Below are 14660 nucleotides of genomic sequence, written 5' to 3' on the forward strand. Positions count from 1 at the left end.
GCGCGTAGTTACCAGGCGATCATGAGTTGAAGGAGGTGTGGCTTACCGGGGTACTGCCAGAGGGGCGCAGGGGGCGGCGCAGGCGGGGCCGGCCACGCCAGGGGGGCGGGGCGATCGTCGCACAGCACCGTCATGGCCGCCGGCCCGTCCGGATGACAGAATGACGCTGGCCCTGCAAAGCGAACGGTGTTATGCACGAACGAACAATCCATTAAAATTATTATGACGTCAACTTATGCATGCAAAGGCTATTTATAAAACTTAATACCATAAATTAAGTCCAAGTACTTTTCACATGACTTTTTAACGTTAGTAAAATATAACACTGATTAGATCAAATTTTTGTTATTATATTACGTATAAGAAAATGACGAGCTGTTGCCCGCCCGCGGCGTCGCCTGCCAAAACTTCATTTATTGTTCGTTATTCGTTTATCCCGCGGGAACTACTATGCAATTTTTCGGGATAAAAGTTTTATGTGTAATGTACAGTCAATTGCAAAGATATCAACAAGGCCAAAGTTACAAAAATATGTATACACGACTTTATGCACTTAACATTAAGGACGTTATACATATTTTTGTAACTTTGGCCGTGTCGATATTTTTGCACTTGACTACCTAATCCAGCCAGGTTAGGTAGGTATAAATTATTTGTCCAAACATCGAAACTTTCGAATTTATAATACCTTTTATTAGAATGATTTATTACAATAGCTCCATTAGATCGGGTGATTGAGCTATAAATGAATCGATTCATTCAAATACACCGGATGTTAAACTTAAGTGTCCATTCATTCCGTCCATCTATTGACTGATTGATCCTTTATTAGAGAACAATTAAAACGATATTACACCAACACGTGCTTACCTACATCTACAAAATAAAATCATAGTCCGTTTGATGACAAACAAAATTTAAATAAAAATATAAAAAATGACTGCTTGAATAAAAGTTTTTTTTTTAATAGGTACGCTGTCGTCGCTTAGGTACATAGAATCTTTTCCCGCTGCTTTTTAAACAGTATTTTTTTCAAAGCATCCACTGTTAAGTAGGTAGTTTTATTATTTAACTTAAATCAGTTAAATCTTAACTTAAACTGCGCAAAAAAACGGCCGAATTGTCGAGAGAATTTGCAAGAATCGTCGTTACAAACGGGTGTGGTAGGTACCTATTTAATTCTTACTTAAGTGCCCTTTTTGCCTTTTTTTCTTACTCAAGTCTTTGAATTCATATCTTATTCTCAATTTACCGAATATAGCGACAGCTAGTGATTTTTTTAAACAATCAAGTTTTATCCAGCAGTTAATTGGTCAATTAGCAAACCTTAATGCCAGATCGTAACAAATCTTTTGCGATAGATAGACGCTGAGCAGAACAAATATACCAAATGCTTGCAAAACGGTGAAGCCAAAAAAAACAACGTTCGTTTTCGTTCGTTGTTTCTCCTTTTGAAAATAAAAACTAAGCAGGTATAACAGCACTAATTTACTTTTTTACTTTAAAGATAACTAATCTCCAGTTAAGTAAATTTCTGCAATCAAAAATGTACCTACTCAACCGAAGATTTGGCGGCTGCTTTGACGTTGAATATATGTACATAGGTACGTATGACGTTGAATATATGTATAGATCTATAGCGAATCGAATTCGAGCTGTTTTTATGTTATAATAACTCGAAGTGAGGCACATTAAATAATACGACGCGCACGGCAGAACTGTGTTAATTTAAAGTTTGAAACCAGAATTAAATTTAGGTATAACTATATAAGCTAGGTACCATCAGCCAAATATGTGTTACCATCCTAAAGTTGATAATCGTTTGCATGTCATAAAACAATAATGCCAATAGACGTGTCTGTGAACTCGAAAGTTCGACTTTAGCGACATATTCATTTGATAGGAACTTGTTTAAACATTGACATACCACTTATTTGGCTGCCATATACACTAGGTTTGAAGAATAGAATTACACTGACAAGCAAAAATAAAGGATCGGTTACAAAAAATAACGAACACAACAAAGCCCGCTGTGATGCTTCTTCGAGTAAATTGAGTTTGTTTAGTAAATAGTTTTATTCTTTATGTTAAGGTTATTTATGCGTAGTTAAATTAGCTTCAATGTATTTTTTAAATCAAGAAAATATGTATGACCTATTGCGAGTTTACCGACCCTTTACCCTTTTTTTGTATTATTTATCTGTCAGTGATGTATCTATACATTGTATATATTGTATTTAAATGTGTTTTTCTGTAATTTTTTATTTTATGTTAATTTTGCTGTATGTTGTGTTGTGATGCTCTCTATCTCTCTCTTTCTCTCTCTCTCTATATAACTTTGATGCGACACAGCACAAGACCCATGGGAATTTTCAATTTTTTTAATCGTAAGTTAAATTTCATGACCGTTTGCATTTGAGATTTCAAGAATTTATCCCGATCCCACATATGATCACGCACGATACAGGACGAATATAATTTCGAAAAACTCATTGTGAGCTTGGATTTGAATCCACGATCATCTGCTTGAGACGCCACAGGTATTCAAAGATATTTATTATTCGCAGGTAAGGTCTCACTCAGATGTCATGAGGTCATGACATCTAACACCAAGTGTATTAGTTTGGCTAATGAAAGCTGAACCCAGCTATTATTTGAGTGGCAACATTATTCAAATGTCATGGGCAAACAGACCAAAGAGTATAAGAAAACAGACACATGAGCTTGTACTATTATCTATTCTATGACTTGTTCAGTTTAGTACCTTCGTGTGTTAAAATAGTTTTTTGGAAATTTACTACAATCAAAAGTGGTGTGCCACATATTATATTAACCATGATATGATAAGCAAATTCAAACAAAAACAAGCAGAGATGGAAACCTTGTTCCAACAGAAAAAAGAGTGTTTAGATGCGATGACCGAATTTGTAGGTTAGTAGGCAATAGGCATGGTAAAATATTCTGATACTTACTAATAATCCTTTCAGAACTGGTCAATACAATTGTGGTTTGTAAGATTCACTTTTTTCTCAAAAATATTCGTATAAGCCTTTTTATGTTCAGCATATATAATATGTTGAACAAGATATTATCGTTTTAAATAATTACTTATTTTCGAATAGGCATGCAATAGACAGAAAAGCATAAAGTAGGCACGATTCTTATTTCTAATCGTCACTTTTGTACGACAGAGAAGCTTCTGTACCGGTACTATTACTTATTCTGTGGTGATACCATCTGCAATTTTTTTTAATTTGCCGCTGTTTTGCAGGTTCATCTTTCATTAGCCAGACTCTAACATGTGTTTGTACCTTCACAAAAAATATTTTAATTCCATACTTCACTACGATATCGTTAGTCCAAAGCCGTCAGTTCCTGAAACGGACCTTATAGATTGGATTAAATAGAAAGCAACAACCGTATCTTATCTATACGATTCCACTATCAATTGTTTGCGAGTCTTCGAAAGGTTACTCACGCGCCGAGATTTATTTATTTATTTCATAACATTTACACGGCATTACAGATATACATCCAATTCACCGTAAAACTAAAAACGCACAAATCTAAATTAAAATTAGCATTTTAGAAGTAAACTAACAAACCACAAGACATAACTCACATAACACTCGATTTCTTTTTATCCATCTCACAAAACCTAAAGCATTCACTGCAAACTGCCGACAGTTACCCAGCTAGCAGTGACCTGCTAGGTCCGGCGCGGATACCAAAAACGCATTAAGCATCACCAGCGCCCGGCCGCCGGGGGAGCGGCGAGCCTCTGCGGTCTGCGCCCATAGCCAGCATAGCGGCCGCAGCTCGATCCGAGGGACGTTCGGGACAAACAATCGCACTAGTCTACCAACTAGCTCAGGGCAGTCCGAGTCGCCACGACACGAAGTATGCGACATGTCATCAGCAGCGAGTGATTGCGTCGCACCTCGAGGGAGTTCAAGCCGAGAACGCCTAACAAAAACTGAGTTGGATACAAAAATGGATAACTGATAACTGCTGGTGGCATTCCTGGCATGGCTGCATTGACGTCAATCGATGGAAGGTGACATTACATTTTATTAGCACTGTAGCCAAAACTCGCATACAATCACCTGCGTTAGCCGGAATTAGAAATAGTGGCATATCAGATATTTATGCGCGCTTTGTTTTGCCCGTTATCGATGCTGGTGACTGTACCAAACAGCAAAGGGGGTTTGTGCTACTTAATGTCATATTGATATCAAATCTGCCAAAGAAATCATAGCGAAATTGATTATGAAAAGGTCCTACCTACTAGTTCCTTGACAGGGCTACAATATGCTGAATACAACAACTTTAAGGACTCGGGGTCTCATCTTTACCGCCCCGGGCCCTGTACGACCTTAGTACGCCAGTTCGAGCCCGGGCTGGCCTGGCACTACTGTGTTTTTCTGAATATAAGTGCGAAATTGCGTTTAAAGTCTATTGTTATCAATAAATACTTTCAAAAGAAACAGATTGTATTGTAATATCTTCACTACTTTGAAAAAACTCGTATCACAAAATGGATAATTTTTCTGAGTGCACTTTATGACCATTACGTCAAGGTTCAATTTTGTTGACGTATTGATTTGAGATACGAGATTTTTTCAAAGTGGTGACGATATTTTGATGACTTGATAAACTTTATCTTGGTTGTAAGATACACAAGACAGCGATGCCGATATGTATACGTGCACACCAACACCATTCACGCGTTCCTAAAAAAAGGAGTAGGTAAGTATTAAATCGACAGACAGATAGGTATACGTCGAAGTGATCTAACAAAACACTAAAATCATACTGTAAATCTATCCTGCCACAAATTGTCACGTATACAAGTTTAATACAACCGTTGGGTAGGAAGAGTGTTTGGCGTTCACCCGCATGGAAGTGAGCTTCTACTGATTGCATGCATATGCAATGAGGCGTTATACCTACGCTAATGCCAACAGGGCTACTACGAAACTCGAAACTCGTAGTTCGTGTCGTGCGGTCCCTCTGACACTTATACTATTTATTACGAGAGCGAGAGGGACGGTACGATACGAACTTCGATTTTCGAACTTCGGAGTAGGCCCGCAGACAGGAGCCCGATCGCCGGTGTTGGGAATGTCATCATTGATTTCATTTCGACGATTCATAAAAAACGTTGGACAAAATGTCGTTTTGTGACAATGCCTCTTCCGTCTTACGACACTACACTGTCGTACGTCGTAAGTGATAGTCTAATTATTCACTACTCCCAATCAAAATGCAGCAAACGCCTGTATCCCAAATGGGGTAGGCAGAGCACACGAAACGTTACCGCTTCGGAGCCAGTTTTAGCAATTTTAGGTTCTAAGTTTGACAAAAACGGTACAATAGTGACAGGTTGCTAGCCTGTCGCCTACGGTATACCTTAACCTATATCCTCAGTCGCCTTTTACGACATCCACGGAAGAAATGTGAGGGCAAAGTATTCCAAAATATGCATTTTAAGCAGACGTCGGAAATTTTATTTGCACATTTAAATCGAATGATCCAATCATCAACATTCAGTAACAAGAAGTATCATCATGTCAGCCGAAAGACGTCCACTGCTGGACATAGGCCTCCCCCAAGGCTCTCCACTCAGACCGGTCTTGTGCTTTCCGCATCCACCGCGATCCCGCGATCTTAATCAGGTCGTCGCTCCATCTTGTTGGAGGCCAAAAACAAAAAGTATATCTAGTGCCAAAGCTATTCACGTGAGGAAGCATCGGGTAAAGGCTAGTAACAGGTAGGTACTCGTATCTACTCGTAACATTATAGATACCTAGATCTATTTTGGAAAAATGTACCTCGTTGAGTTTTTTGCCGGATTCTTATCAGCAGAGGTTTTTTCCGAACGGGTGCTAAATTTTTGACATTTACAAGTACTTGTTATAGCCTAAATTGAACTAACCCTTTTTAAGACATTCCGTATATCAGTCATATAATGCACACAAATATTCACCCTTGCTTTTGCAATATGGTACAAAATCAATAAGAAACCCTTAAACATATTATTCGTTTTTAACTTTATACGTCATAGGTAAACAATATCAAACTATTATTCATTTTGCAGTTCATTTTGTAGCTTGTCTAAATTGTGGCTGGATTAAGAAACATATTTTGTACTTTGACTTTGAAGTAAGCTATAAACTGGCCCGAACCCGACTTCCCACACTTCGCAGGCCCACTTCCGAAACTGTGCCGGCCAGATGTGCGCGCGTCGTTTTTTGCCGGCAAGCAATAACTCGTCCGAAAACGTGCCCGCGCGCCGCTCTTAGCAGCGCAGATACGTTGCAGTACCTAACGGGTTTATTGTGCACTTAGTTGTTCTTAAGGTTCCCAATACAGTGTGCCCACTTGCCCAGCGATACAGAGAGTTTACATACGTACATACATAAGAATGAAATAAAGTTATTATTTAAAGGGGTCGCCAATGTCGCCATACAAAAAATGACACGCTGATACGGAACTACGAGGGGCCGGCTCGCGCTTGACCGGTTTAAATATAACTTGCAGCTTCTTGGTGCCAGTTCAATGTATGTAATCGTACACTCGAACCAACTGAATCGTTATCCACTGTGGAACCTTTTCGTGGAAAAAGTCATACTGACATCGCATTGCTTGACAAGGGAATTTATTGTTATGACACTTACTGTGAGAACGTTTAACGGCGGGTCAGGAATCAAATGGTTCGACTTGGGCATAAAAACTGCTAGAAGCTAAAACACAATCTTTACTTCCTTAACTAATAAAAATAAAAAATAATAATACAGCCGTTTACTAAACGATACGGTCCTTTGACCAGCTGATTGCACCTCCGTACTAAAACATATGCAAGTTAAATAAAGTATTTGTAGCAAGCCATAGCAAACCTTAACTCCCACACATAGTGTCGGGTTGATCGGTACGGTACGTCACAAATTGTAGATATGGCTTTTGATTGCTCGAACTTCAAATTCCATCCCGATTCCCGACCGGTTACCGAAATGGACAGAATTAATTTTTATTAAAATTATTTTTTTGCTTGGCGCACTTACGGATGGCGTCGTCTTTTTGGTCCTCTATTTTTTTAATAGTTCGTTTTTTTGAAGCCAGACAACAGAACTAGGTTAAATCAGAAACTACTAAATAGTCTCACCTAACCTACCTAACCTAACTATTATCATAGTAAAAGAGGATACCAAAGTCACCATTAGCTGGTTAGTGGTTACAAAGTATACCGAATGAAATAGTAAGTGAATGGAATGTCGCGGAAAATATTCAAGGTCGCTCAGCAGTCAGCGAACTATGGAGATAGCAATGCTAGGGATTTCTTTGAAGGATAAAATCCGAATTCACATTATCCGACAAAGAACGAAAGTCACCGACGTTGCTGAAGCTCAAAGTGCTCAAACTAGTTCGCTGAAGTGGCGTTGGTCTGGCCACGTCTGTCGCAGGTCTGATGAACGGTGGAGCAGACGAGTCCTCGAATGGAGACCACGGACGGGAAAACGTAGTGTAGAGCGTCCTGAGGCACGATGGGCGGACGACCTTAAGAGGGTCGCTGGCGGCGGATGGATGCAAGGAGCAAGGTGAAGACAGTGTTTTGGCTTGTGGCGCGCCATGGAAGAGGCCTATGTCCAGCAGTATGGGCTGATGATGATGAATGGAATGTGTTTTATTTTGTTTCGTAACAACAAAAAGAACAGGAGATATACGATAGATAACCTCCTCGTCAACATAAATTAAAACCCACTAACAGCGTATCTAAATAAAAAAAGATCAAATTAAAATTAAACAAAATAAAACGTATTAGCATAAAAACAAAACGTGAAAAAGGGAAAAAAAGAAGAAACAACAGCTATTTCTTCTCACGAAACAAATTCCCACAATGAGATGTAATATCGGAGCCGCAGCGACGCAAGGAGGCAAAAAGAGTATTATGAAAGGGAGCACGTGCTGCTCGCGTGTCTCGCTCTAGCGTAGCGCGCGTTCTCATTCTAACGTCGGCTGGCCCACAGCGTAATGTTGAAGACAGAGATCCATTGAGTTGTCTATCGAAATGAGATTTGGTTTTGTAATTACTTAATAGTGCTTAGGCAGATGCATGCTACTATTGAGATTGAAGGATCATTGAATACACTTTGTAGTTCTAATTTTGTGGGTGAATTTAAGCAAAAACAGCCTTTTAATTAATATTTTTACTAATTTGTAACTTAAAATGTCTAGATACATCAAGAAGGCATTTTGTTCCTTTTACGCTATACTATATGACAATAGCAGAAGTACAAGTGCTTTCAAAAGTGCATTAACTCTGATGACAATAAAATCATATTATTGATTTGCTCATGACATCTACAAATACAAATACAACATGGTTAACATTCTAAACATGAAGATTAAGTGAAGTTGATAAATCAAAGTCGAATGACACCATATCCGTGACGAGTTTAAAATACACATTGCTACTGGTACTAATGGTTTACTACAGAATGCATCTGTCTTCATAAATACGCTGCGCTGTCTATCAGTTGACCTTCACCGCGCCATCTCGTTCAAACTTTAACATTCCACGCGTAAGTCGGTCTCGCTCGCGCTCCCACCAGCCGCGAGTCGGCCGCTCGCGACACCTCCTTGTGCTCGCTGCGAGCCTAGTATCACGCGCGCTGAAGAAAAGGGTTTATCCGACGCCGAATGACCCGAACGGGCAACTACGATTTTCCGAACAAACTAATAAAAAAGCTTTCAAGTTTTCCCGCTAACTTCATGTAAAACTGGCTGTTTCATTGACGGTTTTGTTTCCCCATTCATCGAGCGCGCGTAAACAAATAAAGTAGTTTACTATTTTATTTCCATGCTAGAAATCTAGGTCGGTTAATAGTGTCCCTATTCTAGAATTAACTGACGCGGCGGCGTCGAGTAAAATAGAACGAGACGAGACGCGCGGCCGTCTCCGATAACCAACCGGTACCTATTCGATGTTAATCGACTGGCCGGCAACTAAATCGCTATCGGTAATTCGATATTATGATAACGAATCTTGAAACCCGAGTAAGATAATAAAGGTGCGTCAGTGTTTTGTTTTTATTCGTCATAAAACCGCGGCAAGGGACAAAATTTTAATAAAAATTGCAAAAATCGCACTAATTGAACTGAGTGCGGCTTGAAAATCACGAATGTTGATTTGAATTCGTATTTACTGCATTCGTGTTTTTGAACGCGCACACGGTTCAAAAGCGATCGTATTAAAAGTTACGACTACACGTGTAGCGGGAATATTTTTAATAGTTAAAGGAATACCATGTAGGGTGAGTATGAAAGGAATCCTCCTAAAAGCTGTGAACACCAATTAATTTGGTAACACAATCCCTTCAAATTCAACTTATCCTAAAATCGACTTTAACGACACCCGTTAAGATTCCTATTCGTAATTTGACGAAGGAGCTTAATTTGGATTATATTGGAATTTAAACCGTGATACTAGAGTCGTAAAGCCTAATTCGGCTTGGAAGCATTCTAGTGAATTAAAAATAAAATAAAGCGATTCGAATGACTTTCAGGCGATTGAATAAAAACGGCATAAAGCGAAATAAAAAACTAACAAGCACAAATAAAACAGAATAAAACAATTTTGTAATTTTCCTTACCCTTACTTCACTTTTTTCTCTTTGAAACTACATTAACTGTCTATTTTGTAAATTGTACAATATGTTTGAGAGTATATAATATAATCTAACTATATTATAGTTTCGTGTATGTTTTGAAATTATGAAGCTGAAGCAGAATTGATATATACTTTTTTTTTTGGCATTGAAAGAAGGAAAGCGATCATGACGTGTCTTTTTATTGAAAAACACTTGAAAAATAAGTCTCAGCAAATATGTAACAATTAGAATCCATATCATGTATGTAGTATGATTCATTCATTTACCTACATTACTTTGGTATCATAAGTAATGGTTGTTTTTTTTATGTATGTTTTTTTTTAAAACGATTTTCGAGAAAAGATTCGTCAAGATTGTTTACCCATTTTCTAACTAAAAAAAAAACGAACTATAGATAAAGACAAAATAAGGATAGGTTCTGTGTGGTTAATAAATGTGTTTAAATAATTAAACATATAGATTATTTTTTTATGTAAAGCCAAATGTTAATAGTGCAGTAACTGTTTAATCTAAAATCTAGGCTTGCAACACTGTGATTTTCTAACATGGCTCTCTTTCCCCAAAAAGCTCTGTGTGTGACGGCGCGGCATGTCACACATAAACATTAATAGTTCCAAAATATAGTTTTCGCCAATATGCTTGGAAATGTCCGCCTAAATGTCGCAAACATAGCACACGTGTGTAGTTCTTCCTTATATAGACTCCTACAAATAAAAAAATAAGTAAACACTTCCCGGCCGGAGCGGAAATTGTATGAAATTACATTATCATACAGCTTTTTACTTTTTAAAACGTTTTGGCTACGGTAAGTCAATCTAAACAGCCTGAAGATCAAATTCCTTCTACCTTTTTACTTTTTAAGTGCTTGTCTAAGACTTAATTTGGGAAGAAACAGCTTCTTTAAAAATGTTTCGAACAGTGCCACGTTTTTTTCTTTATACCGAGTTCAAGCGCAATGAAACCGAGAAAAGAACTGGTTAGAGATACAAAGCTTCATTTGCATTTAACTTATATTTTTTATTCATATAAATACATTTTTTATTATTTCTAATGAATGGCATTAAGAGTCGTGCCGTGTTTAAAAAAATGAAACATAAACCAAATATCGCGAGAAGTTATAAGGGTGATTTTTGAAAGCATTTAGTTTAATATTTTAACAGTTTTACTTTATTTCCTCGCATTAATTTTTTTTCGCGCTACAGGACCCATTGTACCTCCACAGTAAATTGTTTGGTCGAGGAGTGAGCGCAGGAGCGCAATGGCTCTTGTGCCCAAGCACCGGACCGCAGCATTCCGCGGAAGTTTTAAAGTTTGCGGCGTCCAAGTGCTGGAATGATATTCCTCCCCCTATCCAAGGAGCGTGTAGTGGTATACCTCAAGCGCAAGCTGAAGGATTACTTGTTGACGCTCCAAAATCCTTTCCCTATCCAGCACTTTGACATGCCAACCACATTGATATGCCGGCCTGATGTTTTTAAACATCCATTTTTTCTTCTTTCTTTTAATTATTGTTCGTTGTAATTTATTTATTTTTTGGTTGGTTATAGTATATTATTATTTTTTCTCTTAAGTTTATTTGTGTATGTATAGATAGTGGTTATTTATTTATTATATTTGTGTATCGTTCCGTGAGTCACAGACGGTTCTGGCAGAAAATCAGCGCTGCAGGCGTTTAACGCTTCAGCATAATGCTGAGTCAGCGACCGTTTCACTTTCGCGGGGACACACAACATTGTGTATATTGTATTTAATGTTTTCATGTGTTTTTCTGTAATTTTTTATTTTATTTGTGTTAATTTGCTGTATATGTGTGTCCTGTGTAAGTGAATAAATGTTTCTTTCTTTCTTTCTTCTTTCTTATTAAATGTTGGTGAAAAGCACTATATTTAAATGCCTCAGCGGAAATGGCAATTCGTGGATTCGTATTTATTGACGGACTCAGCAGGGCTACTACGAAACTCGAAGTTCGTATCGTGCCGTCCCTCTCGCTCTCGTATTAAATAGTATAAGTGTCAGAGGGACCGCACGACACGAACTTCGAGTTTCGAGTTTCGTAGTAGCCTTGCTGCTACGCTTCGTCCGTCAAACTCTACTCCACGAATTGCTTTTTCCCGACCTCGCCAGTAATGTACCTACTATTATTTGCATTTATTTAAACAAAATGTGTTGAATAAAAGAGGGATTATTTTGAACATTTCATGTAAAATTCAACTAGATAATGTAGAATACTTTTGTTTTCGTTTTGTTCGGTTTGTAAGTACATAGTATGAACACTCGAACCAACTGAATCGTGACCGACTGTGGAACCTTTTCGTAGAAAAAATCATAGTGACATTGCATTGCTTGACATGGGAATTTATTATTAGTATGACACTTACTGTGAGAACGTTCTACGGTGGGTCAGGTCAGGAATCAAATGGTTTGACCGTAGGTACCTACATATGTAGAAAAGAACAAAGTACAATAAACGCATCCAATATCTATCTGTACGCATTTTCTTTGTGTGTCTATTATTGTTTTTGATGTCCTATCATTCAAAAGTTAACTGGAAGAGATCGCTTAAGTTACAATTTCGCCATTGTATGTCTGTTTTGTACCGTAACATGTTAGTTTCATGTACTCGTATGTATTTAGGAATATATACATTCCCTGCGGCCTAGTCATTTAAGTTTTATGAACATATGAATCTTTATCTCACTTGCTTGTCTTTGTGTGTCCATATACGAGTACAATAAGTCCTATAGTACTATAAAGAATGCTGGGCGATAGGAGGTTAAAAAGAGTCCCACATTCATACTAATCTTCATCTTATTAACTCATCTCAGACCAAACAAGAGTTAAAATAAGTTTTTGGTAAAAAAATCATTTTTAATACAAGCTTTTTTTGCTGACTGTACTTTTTTCGACTTTACTTACATTGTCACCCAAACTACGTTTGCATACCAAATTTCAAGTCGATGCCATCAACCGTTGAAGAGTTCCGTCCTGCGGAGACGATCCTGGCCGGACTACCAACATGTCACTACCAGATTATTGTATTGTCACGCAATTTACAATAATCTGGTTCTGTGTGGTTTCAAGCCATTCCGACTACTGCAAGTTTGTTAACTTGCAAGATTTGACTACAGACAGACAGACAGACAACGGAACTAAATAAAAGCTTGTAATTAACCGTAATCCTCATTAAACTCTTCACAGACTAATATTTACAATGCAAATAAATGTCAACATACATTTTATAACAGCCGCCCTTTTATGCAAACCCCCTGTACCAAACGTGCTGTCACCCTGTATTTAGATTATTGCTATTATAATATAAACCTTAACAGCAACAGTTAAAGTTCAATTTCTAAGTGTCAAAATTCTTCAATATATTTGAAATAAAGAACACTTGAAAATTATTGCTAATCTAATCTGAACAAAGGTTAAATTTGAATGAGAAGTTTTTGTTGAAAATCTAATAGGGTTGTTTTGTTACGAAACGTTGAGCTAGCTTTTAGGAAATTGAGTGGTTTAGGGTGTTCAGTTATTCCGTATCTAATTGAAGCTACTATTATTATAGGACTTTAGTTATTTCAGTGCCGCCATTCGGTAGATCAGGGGGGCTACTACGAAAGTCGAAAATAGAAGTTCGTATCGTACCGTCCCTCTCACTCTCGCATTAAGTAATATTAGCGTTAGCGGGACGGCAAGATACGCTTAGATTAGCTTTCCTGGATGAAACTAAACATTGTTCTACTAGCCAGCACATTGTGATAACATGAACTGTGTCATGATCATGACCTTTGATTTTTCGTTTATTTGAGTGTAAAACTTGGTCGCATGTTTACGTGTCGCACAAATGTAGCAATCTTGCATTGGTCACAAAGTCACGCGATGTGAAATTGGAATAGGTGTTTTGCACTATCAACTATTCGTACCGGGCTTATTAGTTCACTATTTGCAAGCATGAGACGGGTGATATAAATAAAAAATATATATTATTCAGATTTAACGAAGTCACAGTTTTATTTATTAACAGGAAAACGGAAAGCATAAATTGATACGAGTATTACTACTAATTCTAATATAAAATGTGTTTTTTTACCGTTTATTTTACATTTACCAAAGTAATACAAATAATGAAACACCCACACTATTATTAATGAGCATAGTTTTTCAAATTATTTTTGGCGTAGATATAGTTTTACTGACGAAATACCACTATATAGATGCGCGCTCATATGAAGAGGACCGTTTGACGTTACAGTCTAGCTTGTGATTGGCTCACTTAGTTATTTAAGCCAATCACTAACGTGACACACAAATGTCAAAGTTGTCAAACGAACCTCACGATAGTATCGCCAATGAGGGCTATCGCGTATGAATTCGCCGCTAGAGGCGCTAGTGTAGCGTGAGGTCTCCGAAATGTCAAATCTCATAGTTTTTGGGTGAGCTACGCGGGTTTATTTATAATTAGAATAATTTAATTTTGTGAATATTTTGCGATATCTGAAATTAATTATGGCAAATATGCGTTCCGGGGCAATGAATGTCTGTGTTTTGAGACAGTTTTTGTCTTTCAGAAACCTTTGTCCTCCCTTTTTTCCGAACAAAACGGGGACTATGCAACACTGTGGCATGCTCGATATTTTTATGGTACGGTTTTAAGGTGTATTAAATATGATTTTAATCTAAACTTTGTTGTCACGCCCGTAATAACAGACTTTGAAAGCCATACTTAAAAACCTCACGCAACAGTGCGCCATGTGCGCCAGTAGACAAAAACGATAGCCCTCATTGGCCTGTCATAGAAATCCTAATTGAAAACAGTGTTCTTCCCTAAGTAGGCAAATAATAATAATACTCGCAATCGCATCATCCGCATCCCACAAATTAGAATCTAATTTTTATTCGCATTTTGCAAATTAGCGTTGCGTCGCGCGCGTCGAATTCAATTTGGTTTTATGCCCCGCATAAAAAAAAAGAACACAGCCGTGAGTAAAAATG

At 37.7% G+C, this 14660-nt stretch overlaps 2 protein-coding genes across 2 annotated transcripts in view; one reads left to right on the top strand and one right to left on the bottom strand.

Annotated features, from left to right (window-relative positions):
- LOC141429286 (uncharacterized) overlaps positions 1-14660 on the bottom strand; it is a 163296-nt gene that overhangs the window by 17910 nt on the left and 130726 nt on the right. The window contains 1 exon segment of the mRNA XM_074089577.1: positions 47-172. Coding sequence (XP_073945678.1) covers positions 47-172 — 126 coding nt within the window.
- Positions 5190-14660, top strand: part of LOC141428511 (uncharacterized) — a gene marked incomplete at its 3' end in the record, with an annotated part of 24176 nt that continues 14705 nt past the window's right edge. Inside the window, 1 exon segment of the mRNA XM_074088504.1 lies at positions 5190-5295. Within this exon segment, the coding sequence (XP_073944605.1) occupies positions 5190-5295 (106 nt within the window).

Source organism: Choristoneura fumiferana, chromosome 6 (assembly GCF_025370935.1).
Source record: "Choristoneura fumiferana chromosome 6, NRCan_CFum_1, whole genome shotgun sequence".
Lineage (NCBI taxonomy): Eukaryota > Metazoa > Arthropoda > Insecta > Lepidoptera > Tortricidae > Choristoneura > Choristoneura fumiferana.